The sequence below is a fragment of the Catharus ustulatus genome, chromosome 22, assembly GCF_009819885.2.
Source record: "Catharus ustulatus isolate bCatUst1 chromosome 22, bCatUst1.pri.v2, whole genome shotgun sequence".
In the NCBI taxonomy this organism is placed as follows: domain Eukaryota; kingdom Metazoa; phylum Chordata; class Aves; order Passeriformes; family Turdidae; genus Catharus; species Catharus ustulatus.
Genome location: NC_046242.1, coordinates 4,915,706 through 4,935,724, shown reverse-complemented (window position 1 = coordinate 4,935,724; position 20,019 = coordinate 4,915,706). Strand labels below are relative to the sequence as shown.

At 49.8% G+C, this 20,019-nt stretch overlaps 1 protein-coding gene across 1 annotated transcript; it reads right to left on the bottom strand.

The window, feature by feature from the left end:
• Positions 1-75: 75 nt before the first annotated feature.
• Positions 76-19,509, bottom strand: PRPF8 (pre-mRNA processing factor 8). The gene is made up of 43 exons (XM_033078264.1): positions 19,448-19,509; positions 19,209-19,318; positions 18,967-19,135; positions 18,100-18,264; positions 17,789-18,007; positions 16,436-16,648; positions 16,185-16,310; positions 15,997-16,102; positions 15,319-15,509; positions 15,019-15,138; positions 14,752-14,941; positions 14,458-14,577; positions 14,031-14,165; positions 13,791-13,920; positions 13,273-13,469; positions 12,960-13,166; positions 12,707-12,870; positions 12,255-12,381; positions 11,937-12,129; positions 11,419-11,606; positions 10,975-11,213; positions 10,334-10,480; positions 8,986-9,196; positions 8,780-8,896; positions 8,448-8,695; positions 8,097-8,276; positions 7,712-7,847; positions 6,990-7,159; positions 6,610-6,739; positions 6,271-6,417; positions 5,927-6,087; positions 5,205-5,396; positions 4,384-4,621; positions 4,043-4,171; positions 3,463-3,576; positions 3,179-3,352; positions 2,753-2,946; positions 2,205-2,444; positions 1,977-2,118; positions 1,654-1,794; positions 1,264-1,403; positions 915-1,117; positions 76-358 (listed from the first exon to the last, which is right to left on the bottom strand). Exons 2-43 carry the CDS (start codon positions 19,306-19,308, stop codon positions 204-206), a joined length of 7,008 nt encoding a protein of 2,335 aa, XP_032934155.1. The 5' UTR covers positions 19,309-19,318; positions 19,448-19,509; the 3' UTR covers positions 76-203.
• Positions 19,510-20,019: the final 510 nt, after the last annotated feature.

The window sequence follows — 20,019 nt, the reverse complement described above, 5'->3', positions numbered from 1 at the left end:
CCCGCGCACGCTCCGCCCGGCCCGGCCCGCCCCGTCCGGGGCCGCCCCCGAGGCGGGACCGAGCCGAGCCCGCGCTCCCGTTCGTACAAAATTTATTGAGCGGAAAAGTTGGGGGAACAACAACGCGTGGGGTGAGGGGGGCGAGCGGGGGCACACGAACACGCTGTTGAATATCAACAGTACTAAAAGGGGCGCGGGCAGGATTAGGCGTAGAGATCCTCGCGGTCGGCAGAGTAAACCTCCCCCTCCTGCAGCAGCGCGAAGTTGAGGAAGTGAGAGGGGCGATGGACCTCGTGGTAAAACTCCTTGGGGTTGGCGAGCTGCAGCTCGTACTTCATGTTGGGGTCGTGGCGAACACCTGGAAAAGAGGGAGTGTCACCTACCTGAGCACTCCTTCTGCCTCCTCCATCCTTCGGGAGACCAACAAGTGCCCTCCACCCTTCTATGACCACTTCGATGCCAGGAGAGTTCTAAACCCACAAAACCGTCCCTCTTTGGGTTCCTCCCCTCCAGAGATTTACAGTCCTTTTATGCTAGTCGAGTGTTCTGTCACTCTCCTTTCCTGACCCTCTCTCTCCAGCTGCCCGTGGTGTCCATGATACCAGGATCTCCCTACTTGGAACAGCTTCTCTCTTGCATTTTCCATTATCTCTTCTGCCTGACAGGGATTAATTATTTAGTGGTGACAGACCATGCACTACAATCCACACATAGGATCTGTTTTTCCTCTCTAGCCACCAAAAAATCATTGAACAGACATCCCAATGGTGCTGGTACCAAGGAAAGCTCAGGGCACAGTGCTCATAATTTTGTTAGCTGCTCTGAGGAGGTTTTGGAGCAGGTAAGGAGCTATTCCCTCCTCCCCAAGCTCCTCACACTGTCTCCTTTCCCCTGCCCTCCCCAGGCTAGCTCACCCATGAAGTTGTAGTTCCAGGAGCCCTGAGCAGGGACCATGAAGAAGCCAAGGAAGCGGTCGGAGAGCAGCATCTGCACCCTCTCATAGTGGGAGGGGAGGTAACCCTTGGGATTGTTGCCTTTGTCCGTGTTCTGCCGGCCCCACTCGTACCCACTGGGGGTCAGTTTGTAGGCTGTCAACGTGCAGGAGCCAGGGGTGAAACTGAAAAGGAGACATGAGGCAAGTCAGACTCACCTGGGGCAGAGGAGGGAAACCAGCAATGAGCCAACACTCCCTTTCAAAATTTTGAGTTCCCCAGCTCTGCAGCAACAAGCCCTGAGAGGGGCACCAGACCTCCCTGCCCTCACCTGCAGGTGATGATGATGGTCTTCTCTCCATCCCAGGACGGGTTGTCAGCCATGACCTTGGCGTGGGTGGTGACATCCTGGGGTGAGAGCTGAGGGGACTCGTTTGGTTGGGTGTGAATCCAGCCCAGAGGTTCCATTTCCTGACAAAAAGAGAGTGGTTTAGAGAAAAAACAAAACCATTTAAAACAAGACCACTTCAAGCCTGGCAAAAAGGACAGAGGGATCACAGGCTTCCCCTCACCTGATCTCAATCAGGTTTGGCTTCAGACTGAGCCCTTTCAATCTTACAACTACAAAAGACCAAGGGAAGCTGCTCCATCACCTCACATTCTTGTTACCAACCTTCCACCCACCCTGGAAGCCTGAACCTCACCCTGAACCTCAACTCACCTTGAGATACTCATGCTGTGGCAGCTGCCCAGGCAGATGCACAGTCTGGTGTGTCCCCCACTGGGGCACCATCACAATGCACCGGATCTCCTTCACCTGGGGGTTGTCTGGAGGGCTCACTCCATACAGGTAACCTGCAATCTAAAACACACAGCTGCCTTAGAAGGCCAGAAGAGATCACTGTGTAACTGTGACAGTGTGAACAACTTAATTCCTGAGGGGAGCCTCAGAGGGATTCACATGGACAAACCACAGCAGGTTCCCAGCCCTTCACCAGGAGTGTCTGAGTGGGGCTCAAGTGTAACAAACCCCTGCACACTCACCTGGGCCCGCAGGTCCGAGATGCAGATGAACTTCTTCAACACGTTTTTGGGAAGGATGTAGGTGTAACCTGTCTCCTTTATGTCATCTGATGACACATAGATGTGGTTTGTCCGCAGGTGGAGGTTGGCAGCAGAAATTGCTCTGTGAGGAGGAGACCATGATCAGAGGGGGCACAGATGCTTCTAGAGCATTCCAACCCTTCCCACCACCCCTGCCTGCCCTCCTACCTGACCCTCCACTCAGTCTTGGAGGAGAAGGTCTGTGTTTCGTAGTTGCTGGTGGTGGAGGTGATGATTTCATCCCCGTGTTTGTTCACCGTGCGGGTCTGCGTGGCCGTCAGCTGCGACTGCTCCTTGGTTTGCTTCTCAATTTCTGCAATCTGCTGCCTCTGCTGGGACGGGGCAGAGATCTCCATGCCCAGGATGATGTCTCGGATCTCTGACTGGGTCAGGGATGCGACGTTCACGCTGGAAGAGAAAATTCACCCAGGTCAGGCATTTCAAAATACATTCTGGAGCCAAGCAGGCTCAAGCTCAGAACATCCACTCTGGGCACTGCGAAAAAAATAAACTTTTCAAACAAAAGAGGGGCCATGATCACATGATGCTCAGATCAAAGATTTGGTGCAGACATTTTTATCTGCCTTACCAGAAAGTTATTAATAATAACCAGATTCCCTACAAAGCTGAGAATGCACTGATAAAGACCCCTGGCCACAGCCTTTAGGGCAGGAAGGAAAGGCTGACAGCACTATGGCAGCTGCACAGTGCCTTACTTGTTCTTCTTGCCATAGTCAGCAAGGATGAGATCCTTCAGCTGCACCTCCACCTTGATCCACTCCTCATCTGTCAGGGTTGGCCAGATGTGGTGAGGCTCAGTGATGGTTGTCTTGTCAGGCTTCAGGATAACTTTGGCTCGATCGTTATTCACGTGTAGCGCCCGGAGAATCAGGATCAGGCGGGAGAATGCCTTGGAGATGAAAAGAAGATGGAATTAGAAAGAAGAAAATTAAATGTACAAGGCCCTAGTACAGCATTCCTCTGTTTGAGCACATGGGAACTGCCAGTGAAATGCATCTAAAGAAAAATCCAGGCAGATTCAGAGCCAAGTGCTCCCAAATAAATCATCAGGGATATCTGAAGCCTTGGCTCCTGCCTCATTTATCAGCAGCAAAATGCAAAGCAGACACATCTGTGCTTACTGTGTAGGAAGAGATGGTTTTCAGCCAGTCATCATAGAGATTGAAGAGAACCATCTGGGGTTCAGTGGCCTTCAGGATGAGATCACCAAACTTCTCCACTTTCAGACAGGCCTGGAAGGGTAGCTGCAACTCCGAGCCTTTGATCACAATATTGGGGAAATCCAGCAAGTGCACCTGGAGTTTATCAAGAGGAATTAGCTCACAGCTACTGAAAACATCACAGGACACAGAACTGCCCTGTTACCTCACAGATTTTGCACATTCTCAGGGAGCTGCATCCTTACCTCAAGAGGGTCCAGCATGCCCTTCCGTGTCACTATGATCTGCTTGGGCTGCTCCTCCACGGGAAGGGATCGGATCAAGGCAGCCACCTCTTCAGCAGTCTTCCACTTGGCCAGCTACAGACAGACAGCAGGGTTAGAGAAATATCCCCTTGCTCCCCAGCAGTGTCTCCATGTCTCTGGGAACCACAGGGATGCAAACCAAATTCTAAAAATACAACTGGAATTCCTGGCTTGTTCCCGATCAGTGACAAAGCCCAGCATTTCCTCCTTACTGATCACAGAGGGCAGTTCCCATTCCTGGAGCTCAGTTACTCCTGAGTACAGCCAAGTGCAGAGGGATTTGTGGAACAAGGAGCACAGAACTGTTACTCAAGCTCTGCTTGATAATGTGGGGTCTTTACACCTCAGACCCCCAAAATCCTTACAGCAGCAATGCCTGAGTTCTTCCACTTTTATATGCCATGCTCCTGCCTGCCTGATCACTTGGACTTTGGTACTCCAAACTCATGAAAAGGAAAGAAGATGAAGATGTTTTCTGCTCAAGGGAAGAGCCCACCCCCAAGGCACAGCCAGGCCCTACCTGTCCCAGACGCTTCTGTCCTGCCCACACAGATGTGTGGATGATCTTCAGGAAGAGCTGTCCAGTTCTGGGATTGAAGATGAAAATGGCTCCATTGATGGGTTTTGTGGTCAAATTCCCTTCAAAAGTCTGAGGAAACAAGTGAGAGTGAGAGGTGCATGGAGATAAACGGAGCCCAGCCACACCTTTACACAAGAGCCAACTCTCTGTGTGCTTTGAGCAGGAGCTGCTCTGTGCACACTGCAAAAATCTGGGCCCATGTGTTGACTCCCACTTTTCCATCATGCATGGAAACCTCCACCCCATGCTGTCCTTTCCCTGAGACACCCCTTTGGCCTCACCTTGTGGATGGTGACTCTGTACACGTTGGTGTCATCCACAAACCAGATGATCTGGTTGGAGAAGAGCTCCCCATAGTTCTGGGAGGACAGGTAGGGCTCTGTGGGCTCTGAGGAGTAGAGCTGCAGCCCTTTGCGGATTCGTTCCCTCAACACATACAGGGCAGGGTTTGCTTTCATGATTTTGGCCATGGCTTGCTGGATCAGAGGTTTGCTCCCAGGGAACCAGTTCCCATAAGCACTGAAGGAAGAAACAAACAGAAGTTGTTACCATTAGACCTGAAGAGGCAACAGCCCCACTCAAATCTTTCCATGCAGCAGCCACGCCCCTTTCTATCTGCTGAAAATACAACTTTGTATTGCAGTGTGACTTCTGGAATGTCCCTGGGAGTTGGTCACCTATGGCTTTTCCCTACAGCCCCTCAGTGGGAAGGCACAGCACACACATGCAGCAGTCCCAAAAGAGCTGCAAACAAACACACTGGAGAACTGATTTCTGACTTTTCCCCTAGTCTCCAGTGAGAAACAGCAGTCCCTACTTGTAGGGACTTTGAAACAAGGCCTGTCCTTCAGCTCCAACAACAGTCTGACAGAAATATCCTAAGAAACAAATTATTAATGAACTGGAGGAACTGAAGCTCTACCATTGAGCAAGACTGGGTAACCTGAGATGCCTTATCCCACTCACTGCACATCTCCAGCTTCTGCCCTCTCCCCTCATCCTCCTGCCTGGAACACAACCCAGTCTGGAGCTGCACTGAGACAACACCATGAACTACCAATTCCAACCCTAGAAGTGAAACCACACAAGGTGCAGCTCTCACCTGTGCAAGTTGTAGGCCAGATCAATGGCAATGAGCACCCCAGTGGGAGAGGGGTAGATGCTCATGTTGTCTGTGGTGTAGTCCAGGAACTTGGCCCTCGCGTAGCGCTCGATGTCGTGGGAGTCGTAGTCGCCCCAGCGCAGCTGGATGTCAATCCAGTACTTCTGGGTGGTGGTGCTGTCCATCACATCCCTGAGGGAAAACAACCCACAAGTTCATCTTGCACAAAATCCTCCTGCAGTAATTGTCACCCAGCATGGACACTGCAGCCAGCTCATATCCACGTTCCACCCTGGACAGGGATCTGCTGTTCTCATCACACAGCAGTGAATGCAGAGGCTGCTGAAAGGTTTAAACAAAGCAGCAGTGAGTCCACTGCTGTGTCACGAGGGTCATCTCCCCCAGGGACTGTCTGGTGAGGATTCAGTCAGAATTCACTCCAGATTCTGGCCCTGGGCCAGCTCAGCTTTATGAGGTTTCCAGAACCTCCAACAGCTCAGGGCAAGGTTCACCCAGAAGAAAGAAGAGGAGCAAAGGCAGTGCTGGTGTTTTGCAGAAGGCAATGCCAGGAGGTGCTGCAACCACCTACCCAAGCACACCTGTGCTTTTCTGGACACAGTCTCCAGTGTCCCCAGATACCCAAGAGACACAGAGGCTCTGGATGACAGGCTCAGCAGCTCTGCTCTGCTGGGACACTGAGGAGAGGAAAAAGGGAAACTCACTTGGAATCTGCCAGCAAGGATGGACGTGACACATTCCACTTGTAGGAAGCAAAGAGAAGGATATCTGCACATGAGGAATTCATCTTGTAGGACTTCCTGGGGTGGATTGTCTCTTTCTGCACTGTCTCAATCTCCAGAGCATCCAGCTCTTGATCAAACACCTGGGGAAAAGGCAGCCAAAGATGAGATGTGTTCAGGGAACTCAGATAAGGAATCTATCCTCAACACTGAGGCAGTCAGGAAAATCCCATTTTCCATTTCTTCCCTTTCTCTGCCAAATTGCTGGAGGAAGACTGGTCCTGCTCCAAAAGGGCACAGAAACAAACCAAACCAACACTGCTCACCTGACACAAATCCATGACAATGCTCTCATGGATCTTCTGCCACAAGTGAGCTCGGAAAATCTGGATGAGGGAAATCTTCAGCGTGGGGATCTTGCCATGCATGAAGATCCCTGTCAAATCCAGCTGCACCTGGAACCCAACATACACCTGCAAAGGAAAAGCAGCTGTGAGAACACACAACAGCACAATTGAGGAAAGTTTAAAAATGGAGCATCTCCCATTAAGGAGGTTTAGTAGCTCTGTAAGAGATGTTCTGAGAATTAATTGGATCAATTAACTGCTCTCATTTCAGTGGAAAAGTGGTGTCTGCTCCTAGAGGAACAAACACCAGGTACTTACATTGGCTCTGTTAATGGTAGGAGACCACCAGAGAGTGAATCTTCTGTTTGGAATTTGGTTCAAACCCGATCTCTGGGCATTTGTTAGCTTCTTCCACTTCATGGACTCCTCAAAACCACTGGCCTTCTCCCTAGAAAGGGCAGACCATCAACTGCATTAGATTGAATTGCATGAGATGCCCCTCATCTCTGCTGCTATGTGTCACTTGTAACAGACACAGGGATCAGCCAAGAAATTTCCATGGATTTTTAAGTCTGATTGTAGCCCCCTCCCAGGTGCTCTCACAACTGAACTACACAATGCTCTCAAGTGACCACTGAAAACCAGCAGAAACTCAACAGAACCAGCACAGCCTGAGCCCAGATCAAAGCTCCTCTTACCAGAAGAGACCCTCCCATGTGGGGAAGTAGGTGCCCTTGAAGAGTGTGTGCTCCAGGATCCCTTCCACCCCGCCCAGGGCCTGGATCATGTCCGTGCGGTAATTGTTCAGGTTCCAGAGTTTGCCATCATGCCGCTGGTGTGTCCACCAGAACGGGTTCTGCTTCAGCACCTGCAGACAAAGCAGATCACAGATCACTCACCTGGCTGCACTGACTGTGGGAACCAACATCAGGATGATGGTCAGTGAGCAGGTAAAGAGCCTCATGCTCTCAGTGCTGGAGGACACAGCTCATCCACAACGTGAGTTGTGTCAGTACTGCTGCACAATTCACACTGGGTGGAACCTCAGGTGATGCTTTTATCTTCTCTCAGCCTTCTACAGAGCTGTCATTAAAGGCTTTAAATAACAAATTATTCCACTGTTACTAAAACTTAATGTTTTGGGATAATTATTTTTCTCTATCCAGTACTGATTCTGTAATACGTAGTTGTGTTTATTGTGGTGTTCTCCAATACACTGCAAATGCTGCAAAAGGGGATAAGCTACAAATTCTGAAGCATTTGGTCCCAAACAGCCTCTACTAGTTCCAACAGAAGGCTGTAAATTCTTTCTGCAGCAAAGAGACAGAAGTGCACCTGCAATAATGCAAGGTAAAAGGACTTTGTGTGGAACAGGTATCTGAACTTCATGCACAGGTAAAGAGAAATCCCCTGTCAGTACCTGATACTGTTTGAAGTCAGTCCTGACTCTCCATCCCTTATCATAAGCCAGAGTATGCCTGTCCTTCTGGAAAAGGGTGTTAATCCGAGGAATTCCCCTGTCCCACGAGTCCTCCAGATCCTCCAGCGTCAGACGCCTGAAGAAAAAAAATCCCCACACTTTGTCACCTCTCAATTTACAGCAAAGCATTAATGAGTAGCCCAGCTGATGAGATCACAGAAATGACACAGAGCTCAGGGCTCTGCAGGGGACACTAAAATGCCAAACGTCCCCCAGAGGTAAGAGAACAGCACTGCAGGTACCACAGGGCCAGCAAGGTATCCAAAATCCCCAGACAGCAGAAAACCTCCCACTGCTGCCTGTCCTCCCTCACTTGGCCACACACCTGTTCTGGGCTATAGCCTCCTGTCGTTTCAGGGCATACTCTGCCCACACCCTCTGAGAGTCAATGAATTCACTCTCCCAGGGCTGGATGTAACGATACAGATTGGGGATGAGCTGGTCCTCCTCATGACTCATTCCTGAGCGGAAGTGAGTGATGCCAACATCTGTCTGCTTGGACCACCTGCAGCAAAGAGACAAGAGTGAGACAGGAGGAACTGGGACTTCCCAGATCACTGCCATGAACTGCTGTAAAGGCAACACAGCTCTGAACTATGGACTCTTGGAATATTCTTAGGGGAAAGAGCACCTAAGAATACTCAAGCCATGCAGGAATCAGAACAGCACAACTCACCTCAGGTCAGACTGAGGGATGAGAACGTGGCCCATGGACAGCATGCCCAGCCCCCCCAGCTCCTTAGGGGTGTAGAACACCACAGGAGGAAAACGGCTGGGCATTTTGGAATTCAGGCCGATCTTGATCCGAGTCTGGATTTTATTCTCACACTTCACCAGCAAATCAAGCAGCTCCTGAGTGTTTACAACAGCTTCTCGGAAATAAGTCATCAAGCCAATCAGAGCTGTGTTCCATTTGTTGACAATCTAGGAAGGAAAGGAAAGGATCAGCTCCTGGTTCATTCCCCAAGAATCTAAAGAAAGTTGTCACAGATCTCCCTCTCCCCTTACCTTAGTGAAGGTTGTGGAGCCAGAGGCCATGAGGATCTGCCTCACTCTGTTGTGAAACCTCTGCATAGACTCATCATCCACACGCAGGAAGCACTGAGCCGTGCGCTCCTTGGTGACCTGCAGAGCACACACCCATCAGTTCCCTCCACATGGAATCACCCCTCCAACAGATGGAAATCCCACCCAGGGACTGCTCTCCCACCCACCTCGTTCTGCAGGTTCCAGACGCCGTCCTTGTGGGTGAACTCCTCGTAGCTGGTGCGGCACTTGGGCAGGATGCGGCACTCGAAGCCGCACATGTTGAACAGCAGGTTGGGGTTGTCCTTGCTGTACACAGACACGAAGCTGTTCTCCCACTGCACCGTGGTCACCGAGCGGGGCAAACGGTTCTTGATGTCCCAGAACACGGCACGGCCACTGCAAAACAGGACATGCACAGTGACACATCACAGCATGCCCAAATAACAACTGGGCAAGTTCAGAGCTTCCATAACTTGTCAGGATTTCAGCACAGACCCCTCACTTCTCACAGCTCACCCTGAGCACCTATCAGTGTCCCACAGTTACAGTAATTTCACGATTATAAGCCGCACTGAGTATAAGCCGCACTTCCGGGTGCCAGCAACTTTTCATTCTTTGTCCATACATGAGCCACACCTGATTATAAGCCGCACTTTACAATCCAGAGTGTGATAAAAGGGATCTGTTCTATCACCATCTGTTGAGGGTGGGGGCAGTGATCCTTATCTCAACAGCAGATATTCTGCTAATGGGGCATCCATTGAAACCAGGCAGGGCATTGTTCTTTATCTTTTCACAACCCATCCTTCCTCCAGCCAGTCATTTTCTGCTCATGGCCATTGAGTCCCACTGTGGGACTGATAAAATTACTGCATCCCATTGGGAGTTGCTCCAGCCAGGGGGAAGAGCCCAACATTTCTTACCAAGATAAAAACAGAGGTTTTGGGACACTAAGGGAGCCCCTTTCTCCACTGGACTCCAGAGGAAAACCGGATTTCTCCACATCACCACTGGAGCTCCGGAGGGAAACTGCGCCTTGTACAGGAGCACTGCTCCAACTGAGCCACATCTGTCACTGCAGGAGGATGCAGCCACCATGGAATGGGACTGCTGCCAACACCCTGCCTGACGGGTGTCAGGTTGTACTCTGACTGTGTCAGGGTTTGGGGTTTGTTTCTTTGTAGTACTGTATTTCTATTTTAATTTCCCTAGTAAAGAACTGTTATTCCTAATTCCCATATTTTTTCCTGAAAACCCCTTGATTTCAAAATTGTAGTAATTTGTAGGGAGGGGGTTTACATTCTCCATTTCAAAGAGAAGCTCCTGCCTTTCTCAGCAGACACCTGTCCTCCAAACTAAAACAGCAACTTTTTGTTCTTTGTCCATATATCAGCCACACCTGATTATAAGCCGCACTTCGGGTTCGGACCAAAATTTTAGTCACAATGGTGCAGCTTATAATCATGAAATTACTGTATTTATCACTGATTTTCCCCTTTCTCCTCCCACTCCTTTCCCAGCTGTGGCACTCACAGGTTCACATCGTGCTTCATGAGGCGCATGCGAGCATCCCGGGGCCAGCACTTCTTGTTGTTGTAGCCCACGATGTTCTCGTTGTTGGGGTCTGGGTGCTCTGTCAGGTACCTCTGGATCAGGTCTCTTGCCTCATCAGCTGTAAACCTGGAAATGCACAGGAAAGGATCTGGAATTACATGGTCAATGTATCAACATCAGCCTGGCCAGAAAGATAAGGATTTTATTAGGAAAAGCTGTTTGAAGGTGACTATCCCGGTTTTGTGTCTTCCCAATGAAAAGGGGGAACTCCATTAGCACAGAGCAACTCAGGGTTTGGGTTATCTTTCCATGAAGAGACAGAAAAGCCTTATTTTACCAGTTTCTAATTACCACATCCCTAGCAAGTGAGCACTCTCGCATTTCTATTGGTCATTTGTGTTTCTTGACATTGTCGTGTTTCTATTGCTTCAGTGAAGCTGCATAAAAGCAAATGAGAAAGCAAGAAGAGGAATGTGGGCATCCAGCTATCCAGGGAAGTCTGTTAATTCAAATATTCCTGATTTTCAATAGCAAAGGGAACAAAATCCAGGAGCAGGCTCATCCTGAACCTCCCTTGCCTCTGTGCTGACCTGAGGAAAGCAGGGCCCCAGGGATCTCACCTGAAGAAGATGTGAATCCTGTCAATGTATCTGCAGAAGAGGCGGATGGGATGGGCCACCTCTGTGGCAATGTCCTGGAAGCTGAGGAAGTCATTTGGCATCTGGGGTGGCCCAGCCATCTCACTGGCCCGGTGCAGGCCCAGCACCAGCAGGTCCATCACAAGCCCATAGTACTGGACAATGAAGGAAGCAAACTGCAGCCCACGAATAATCCCATAGGAGTTTGTGTGATTCATGTCCTGAGGAGGTAAAGGAGAATTGTGAGAAAACACATCCCAACACATCAGAGCCCTTTCACCTGAGCAGCTCTTCTTCAGCAGGACCCAGAAGGGTTTTTTTTACTCCTTCACCGCTTTTCTTTGTGTTCCTTCTTTGCCAGGGGTCCAAAACCTCTCACATGGTTCCCTTGCACCACAAATCCCCTTTCCTGACAACAACCATCACCTTGTAGTTGATCACCACGTTGTTCTTGGCTGTCATGTAGTCAGCAATGTTGTGATCGACGATGAGACGCAGCAGCCTGTTGAGCAAGGTCAGGTCAATCTTCTCATACATCTTCTCAAACCGAGACTCCAGCATCACATTGCATTCACCTTCACTGGTTTCCCAAACATCCTGCAGGTTATTAATGCCTGAGGGAAACAAACAATGGTGTTATCTGACAGCTCAGAGCACAGACACAGCCACTGGGCACAGGAGCTGAACGTAAGTGCCTGATTTTTCAGACTCTGGATCTTCCACTCTATCCAGAAATGGGAGGAAAGCTATGTAATCAACCATAAATGCTGTGCAAGTTGTCCTCCTCCAGTATATACACATGTAATAACCTACAAAATACATCTCTGATTGTAATTATTGACTGCAAATTGCAAAACCAAAATTCAGCTCCTAAAGGGACTCATAGGACACAAGTTCACCCACAGGAAAACTCATTTTTGCATGGAATCCAAGAGCCCACTAACCTTGGCACCACTTGTACACCAACAGTGGGGGTGGCTCAGTGTCAGCAGGTTTGATCCAAGGAGGGAAGAGCCTTCGCTTATCAGCCTCATACCACAAGTACTGATCCAGATAAGCATCTGTGATCTTCTCCAGGGGCTCAACATCATAAACAGGGACCAAGTGGCTGTAGAGATCCATAAACTCAATTCCCACCTTAAAAAAAAAAAAAAGAAGGGGAAAAACTGAGGCTGGTAGTTGAGAGAAAACACAAGTTTTTGTGCCATTCAGCTTCTGAATGCAGCATAACATGGCTGGGTTTCCACCAGGCTCTCACTCACCTCCTTGAAGGCTCTCTGAGTCAACAGATGTCGCTTAATTCTGGACAGAGCTTCGTGGGGATTATCATAAGCCTGCTCAATCAAGCCCAGTTCCTCTCTCTGTGACTGATTCAGGCGTGATTTCACACTGAAAACAAGGGAGAACAGCTCAGCACCTGCACAAGAGCAGCCTAATGGCCACTGCAATTAACTGATGAACGATAATGTTCAACTTGTAATTCTTCACAATCCACATCCCTAAACTTAGAAGCATGGCAGTGGCTTTGCCCAAGTGCTAGAATCAGTAAGAACTCCCAGATAAACTGGCAGTATCAAAACCAACAGCTTTACCAGTCCACCAGGGTCAATTTTGCACCATACTTCACCACAGGAATAATGGAAAACAAAAAAGAAGCCTTTCCCAGTGCCCCTGAAGATCAAGATCAAGATCATGATCATTTCCCACTGCTTACCTGTAAGCTTCCTTCAGCCTCTCCAGGGCTAAGATCAGCAACTTGGTGTCATGCTTGTAGGAGAGTGGAGGGAAGGGAATGGGGGAGAACCTCCTGCTCTCCAGCCAGTGCACTGTGGTTGTGTACACAGCAACAGCCTCTTCTGCAGTGATGTAAGGCCCATCCTGCAGAACCACACCACCAGAATTAATCAGTGAAAGCTTCCCTATGAAAACAGCATTAATTTGAGCAATTTCAGGGAGGACAGAAGTACCTTCAGGTAATTATGCTGCCGTTCCTGCTCAGCTTTCAGGTAAAGTCTGGTCAGCCTGCCCAGGTTCTTCTTACAGACAGTTTTGTCAACAGTGGCTCCTCGGCGGATTCGCTCCCGGTTGTAGTGAGCTGTGTTTGTCCACCAGTCAGCTTTGGCCTTCACGTACCTCAGGATCATGTTCTCAATAGGAGTTGGCAGCCCTGGCACCTGGGGAGAGACAGGAACTTGAGAGAAGCAGGAGTGGGAGCCTTCCAAGAGAAGTTCCACTCGGGTGATGTCAGAACTGAACCCAAAGGCCAAGCAAGAGATTTACCTTCCAGGGAATATTGGCCTTCCAGCACCGCCAAGCCTCACTCAGGTGCTGCAGGATGGTTCTGGCTTTGTTCTGCTTGATCCCTTCTGGCATCATGTCCAGGATGTCATGCATCACAGCTGCCCTGAGCTCCAGGTCAAAGTGAGACTCCACACGCTGTTTTGTGACAGTCTTTGCGACACCCTTCGAGTGACGGCCTGCAAAAAGCAAAATCCTTCAGGAATTCTGACACCACCAGGCAGTGATTCTCCTGCTTGATTCAGGAGTGCATGGAGGTGCAGGATGTCTGGAGAAATGACACTGCCAGCAGTCTGGAGTAGATGATTAAGTGGCAATGGAGCAGGAAATCCCACCTCTATTTAGAATCCATTCTGGGGGCACAGATCTTGAAGGAGCTCTAAACTGGTCAGTGGAACCAGTTTAAAGACCCCCAGTATGTACAGAAAACTGGCTGGCAAGCAAACATATTAATCTTTACCACACACTCCTCCCACATGCAGGATTTACAGGCTGCTGACCTTCAAACTGCCTGGCCAGCAGATTCCCCAGCCAGCGTTCCAGCAGTGGGGTGATGCCCCTCATGAAGAACAGCCACACTCTCCAGCCTGGAGCCCAGAAACCACAGCCAGGACCTTTGCCCACAGGCCCCTGGAAGAACAGACACATGGCAACAGCAGGTCATTTATTGACATTCCACAATGCCTCCCTTGTTCCTCAGTTTTCATGGGGTCAGTGTCATGTGGAAAGGTGGAACTTACTGTGTTAAACCTGTAGTAGATGAGATGTTTCAGGTCCTTGCACATTCGAATTTGCCTCATCAGTTTGTATTTGTACCGGTACATCCCCGTGAGCTGACCCACGTGGGCAAAGATGTACTGCAGGCCATCTGCCAGCTGAGATATGGAACACAGTCAGGATAACAATCAACACCTCAGACATCACCTCCAGCAGCCAGGTTTATTGGATAGAGTGTATCAGGCCATACAAAACTCCTAATGCTGGCTCAGACAATGATCAATTCTTATAAACTAATACAAAAGCAGGATTTCAAACAATGCTGCATATTTTCATTGTTTCCTCTCTTTCCTGTAGCCACTTCGTGCATCCCATAGAAGCTATTTCCCATATAAAATATTCCAATTCTCCTCTCACCACATTTAAAAACAAAAAACCATAAAAGCCTACCTGAAATGCATCCACATTTCCCAGTCTGTACTGGACGTGGCTGTCCACCACCAGCTTCGTCAGCCGCAGGACCTCTCGGCACAGATGGAAAGCGTTCCCAAAACGGGATTTTTTTCTTTCCTAGATAAGACAAAATATTCAGAATTTATGTAACAACGTCATAGAAGAGTAAAACAACACCCATTTGGTCAACAACTGAGCAGCAGAGGCACTGTGGCCTCTCTTTCCTCACTGGCTACACAACGACCTTCATGTAAATTCTGCTCTTATGTACAACAGCACATGGACTGATACCTTTGTGGTGAGGGTCTTCACAGGCTTCAGGTTGAAGTTATAATCCAAGTGAAGGTAATTCAGGTTCTTTCTGTGGATCAGTAAGTTCAGCATGTTGTAGCCCTGGCGACACACTTGCAGGCCAACTTCCACCCAGTCCAGCTTGGTCGACTGGAAAAACTTGGTAGCCTTGAAGGAGCGGAACAGGTACCTGGAGAGAGCAGAGACCACAGTCAGCTCAATCCCCTACAGAGATCAGCAGTTCCCCACTGAACAGAGCCCACTCACCTCTTCTTCTGGGCCTTGGGAGGTCTGTGTTTGAGTGCATTCAGGACATAGTATTTCAGGAGCTTCTGGTAGGAGACTCTCACCTTGACTGGCTGTCCTGCTGGGCAGTGCTCACGGTACCTATGGATAAATCACACTCCAAAGCTTCAGCTAACTCACATTCCTTAGAGGAAAGACTCCAGAAACTCTCCTAAAATCTCTAGAAACCAGTCACCATAATGTCTTTATTTCATTTTCATTACAACAAGGTAATGATGTCATGATCACCACCATCAGCCCTTCCCCCAGGACAGAACTCACCAGTTCTTGACCAGTGGGATGTCAAGAGCTCTCCGGGTCCTGCCAGACCTCAAGTTGAAGGGTCGTGGGGCCCACAGCAGGGCAATGCCATTGGCTGTGTTATCGGTGTAGAGAGGGGTATCCTTCAGGAAAGGCTCCACAAACTCTGGTAACTCAAACTCTTCATCATCATCAGGCAGTGGCTCCTGGCTCTGAAATACAGAAGCACCACACAGGTTGTTTTCTAGTTGCTTCAGCTCAGCTTCTGAATCAAGCAAGTTAAAAAAACACCTCTTTGCTTTCTTGGAGAAAGTGTGGCTGTACTGAGCAGGAGAGAAGCAAAAAGCACCCAACAAGGCAAACTGTGGCTACCAGATCCTGAGTCAGGTGTTTCAGAGGTAACTTCAGAGAGATGTCAGCTCCATGAACACACCAAGGGCAACCAGAAAGATAATTAATCTGTCAGAAGACTCTAACACTATTAATTAGACATTGGGTTTTATCAACAGAAACCAAAGGCAACAAATCTGTGCAACTCCAGAAGTAGAAGATGACTAAAATGACAACTGTGGGTTTTTTGGTCAAAGGGTTGGTGCCCTCTCCTGAAATATCTATGTTTGTGTGCTGCTATCAGAAGCAAGATACTAAAGCTCCCTACTTCCACACATGGGGTTTATCACAGGAAACCCAGTGACTCACCTTGACAGAATGTCTGTGTGAAATAGGGTTGATCAGAGGATCGAAGTAAAAAGCTGGGAGGTCAGGATCTTCTGTTTTAATGAAAACAACATTTGGAGTATGATACCTGCAACAACAACAACAAAAAAGCATTAGAGCCTCTGACAGCCTTTCCCTCCTGTCCTGGCTCTGGGGGCTGCTGCACTTACCAGGTGAGGTGGACATGGTGTGGCAGGTTGTTGTACAGGTAGGGGAAAGCAATTTTGTACTCTGTCCTGATGGGCTGCCTGATGATGATTTTGTTGATGTCATTAAATTCATTCCAGTCTTCATCCCTTAAAATGACACAAGAAATTGTTGTGCAGGCATTCAAGGTGTGAGAGACAAACATCTGTGACTGAAAACAAGCGATCAGCCCTTTCCTAGATAATCACTCATCTCTCCTAAACCAAACACTTACTGAAGATTGATGTCTCTGACAAGGGGCTCAAACTTGGGACCTCCAGGAATGGCCATGTTCAGTGCCTTGGAGGTGAAGAACGCTTTCAGGTCAAACAGGTAGAAGTAGTTGTCATCCACCAGGTCAGTGAGCAGCTGGTTGGCCAGGCGGTACAGGGTGGACATCATGGGGAGGGTGAACTGCCAGCGCTGGTATGTGGAGCCATTGACATACCTGGGAAAGCAAGCATGGACACTCAGACACAGCCACAGCACAACCAAAGCACCAGAATTACCAAACACCTTTTGCCACCCATCATTTATCAAGGACAAGTGTGGATGATACAATTCCTCCAAAGCCATCTTCCCCTGGCCCCTGGAACTTGCTATGATAGATAAGGTTTCCTAGATACCAAGGTTGAGCCAAATTCCTTAAGAATTTGGTCACTCTCCTAACACTTTGGAAGACAATTGGTTAGAAATTAGTTTGTGTAATTGTTCAGCTCTCCTTTAGAACTTCTCACTTAGATTGGATGCTGTTCTTTGTATAAACTTTTATTGGCTGTAGTTTAAATCCTCCTTGAAGCTATAAATATGTCTGTCTGCCCTTTGTTCAGAGAGAAACCTGCCTGACTCCCTTCCCATGAAATAAAGGTTCTTGTGGAACTCGTCAAGTAAGGCCTCCAGTCTTTCTCTGCTGTCTAAATGTGAGCTCCTGAGAGATAGCTAAATGATATTAGCACTCTCTGGTCCTGGTAAATACCACCAGGGACCAAAAAGAAAGCCACAGACAGGTAACACATGGGTGTCTCTAGGCTGAAGAAAAGGCTGCAGCACTGTTAAAGACCACTCTGGACTTATCCTGCCCAGAAAATGCTGCCTGCTCCTGCTCCTCTCATCCTCTGTGTCCAAACTGACACAGAACATCCGTGCACTTTTAGCAAATATCAAATTCCAGCTAGATAATGCAGCATGGTCAGAAACATCAGTTTTGCAGATTAGTGGGTAACAGGCCTCCTGGATAGAGACAGGCCTTGCTGGATGCTGAATCACAGAATCCCAGAATGGTCTGGCTTGGAAGGAACCTTAAAGCTAATCTTGTTCCAACCCTTCCACTATCCCAGGTTGCTCAGAGCCCCATCCAACCTGGCTTTGATCACTTCCACGGATGGGGCAGCCACAGCTTCTCTGAGCAACCTGCAAGCAAGAGATGTAGCTTTCCAACACACAGGTTTTCCCTCCAACCCTTGAGGGAAGGTTTTTCTCTCCCCACCAACATCACACAAAAGTTACACACTGCCCTGTACAGGTAATTAATGCATTGTTTGTTTGTTTTTCCCCTCTCCCAGTGAATTGTGCTACCACAGCCACGTACTTCCTGTTGTCCTTCAGAGGCTGGTGGTCATAGAACCAGTCCAGCACAGGGGCATCCTCCTCTGGATCCAGCTCCAGCTGAATGGCTTCCAGGGGCTCCACATCCAGGATGTTATCAGCATAATCCAGAGGGGGTTCTTCATCATCAAACGGGGGGAATCTCATCCTCTTGAAGTGACGCCTGTCCCTCTTCTCCCGCCTCATCATAATCCACATGGAGCTGCAGGAAATCAGGGCAAGGTTAAAATCAGGAGGATTTTATGGTGGGTGTAAAAAGGTTTGCCTCCCCTGGATGAAGCAGAAGGCACCTACCCCCACTGGGCAATGTAGACAGGCTCGATGACCCAGGGGATCTCGTTGACAAAGGAGATGGCGCCGGTGATGTGGTACAGGACAGGAACGTCTCGGATCTGCTCCCAGGGCATGGGCATGTTCTCCAGGAGCTTCAGCACAGCATGGGGCATGTACTTCAGAGCTCTGCAACCACAAACCAAGGAAAACCACGCTGGAGTGGATCTCAAGGACAGCCAAACACCTGCCACAAGCCAAACAACCTTCCAGTTTTCCCTCCTGCGAGCTGCTCATTTGACCCATTTAAAAATCAAATCCATTAATTTCCCACTCTGCCTTTGTGCTATCAAAAGGTTTTCTAGTGATCTGGCTTTCAAGAATATTACAAACAAAAACTGAAATTTTTAAGTGAGTTTCTGCAGTTATTATGGGTAATGGTAGGTTATTGCAGTAAACCACAATGAGCACTAGACAGCTCTCCACACACAAACAGCAGAGAAGCAATAAGGATGCTTTTCAAGTTTGCAAAAAACATTCTATACTCTCCTTGACTTCTTCTAAGACATTGTGCTGTGCAGGGTAATGTTTTTTCTCATAAATTCAAAGCAACAATTCCCTTTGCTGATGCTGTTTTGCACCGACACCTCACAGCAACAGTTTGAGCTACAACTGAATGATGCATTATCAGACTAATGTTTTTTCTCATAAATTTGAAGCAATAATTCCTTTTGCTGATCCTCCTCTGCACTGATACCTCAGGGCATCCTCACCGAGCTACAAGGGACAGCAAGAGGCCTTTGGAGAAGGATCTCTCCCTTCAACAATGATCAAGGGAGCAGGAGCGGATCCCCCTGAGCTCCCCGTCTGTCACACACCGGGATCCCTTACCCCAGGTAAACGCGCTTGTCGTGTCGGAACTTCCTATTGGTCATGTCGCCGTGGTCGCGGATGATTTTGCGGACATGCTCGGGGGGCATGTCCTCCTTCTGCGCGTCCACGAAGCCGAATTTCCTCTTCTCGGCATAGCGCTTGGCCTGCAGCTGCTGCCATTTGCGGGCTGCGGGGACACAGAGGCAGCGGGTCAGGCCTTGCTTGCCGCGGGGGATCTGGGGTGCCGGGGCCATACTCACCTTTCTCCTGCAGCTTCTCCTCGGACATGTAGTCGGGCAGCGGCGCCAGCGGGTTGGGCACCGGGGCGCAGCCGCCGCGGTACGGGAACACGGCGGCCATGGCGACGCAACTGCGGAGAGAGTGGAGAGGGGCTCAGGGCGAGGTACGGGACCACGAAGAGGCCGCTACCGGTCTCTCCCCTGCCACTCCTGCCCGCCCCAGGCCCACCCCGGAGCCGCCGCTCCCCGTTCGCCCTCACCGGTAGCCGCGACCCCCGCACTCCCCACCACAATGGCGGCCCCGCGCTGCCGCTACGGCGGCCGCGAGACCCGGATGTAGGCGGGACCCGCAGCACAGGCTGTCCAGTCAGCTTTCAGGAAATTTGACAGACAGCAAATGCACCCTATCAGCGCTGAGGAGGGGCGGGGGGCGGGTAGAGCACGGAAGAGGGGAGGAAGTTGTGTCTGGCGCACACTTCCGGTGTGGTGTCCCGCTTTCCCTGATCCCGCCCTTCGCTGTTTCCGATTGGTGGAGAAGAGCGGTGGTGACAGCGAGGCACCGCCTCTGATTGGACAGCGCCTGGCGCAGCTCACTCCTCGCTGCTGTAGGGGGCGCTCCAGGCCGCCCCCCCTGCCCCGAAGGGTGGTAGGGTCGGGGGGGCCCTCAGGGGGAGACCTTGGGCACATCCTGGACATATCCCCGTCGTGTCCCCTCTCTCCCTGTGGAGCAGAGTGGGGACATCACCCACAGGGCTGAACATCCCCTCAGTGGGGCTGAGCCCATCTCAATCCGTGCCTCAGGCAGGCAGGGGGATGCTGCGCCTCAGTGCGC

Coding starts and splice junctions, on each gene's coding strand:
- PRPF8 (XM_033078264.1), bottom strand. CDS start 19,308: ATGGCCGCCGTGTTCCCGTACCGCGGCGGCTGCGCCCCGGTGCCCAAC. Junction 14,942..15,018: donor CCCAAGGCCCAGAAGAAGAG/GTGAGTGGGCTC, acceptor TGCTCTCTCCAG/GTACCTGTTCCGCTCCTTCA. Junction 7,848..8,096: donor GAGGCTATAGCCCAGAACAG/GTGTGTGGCCAA, acceptor TTTTTTCTTCAG/GCGTCTGACGCTGGAGGATC.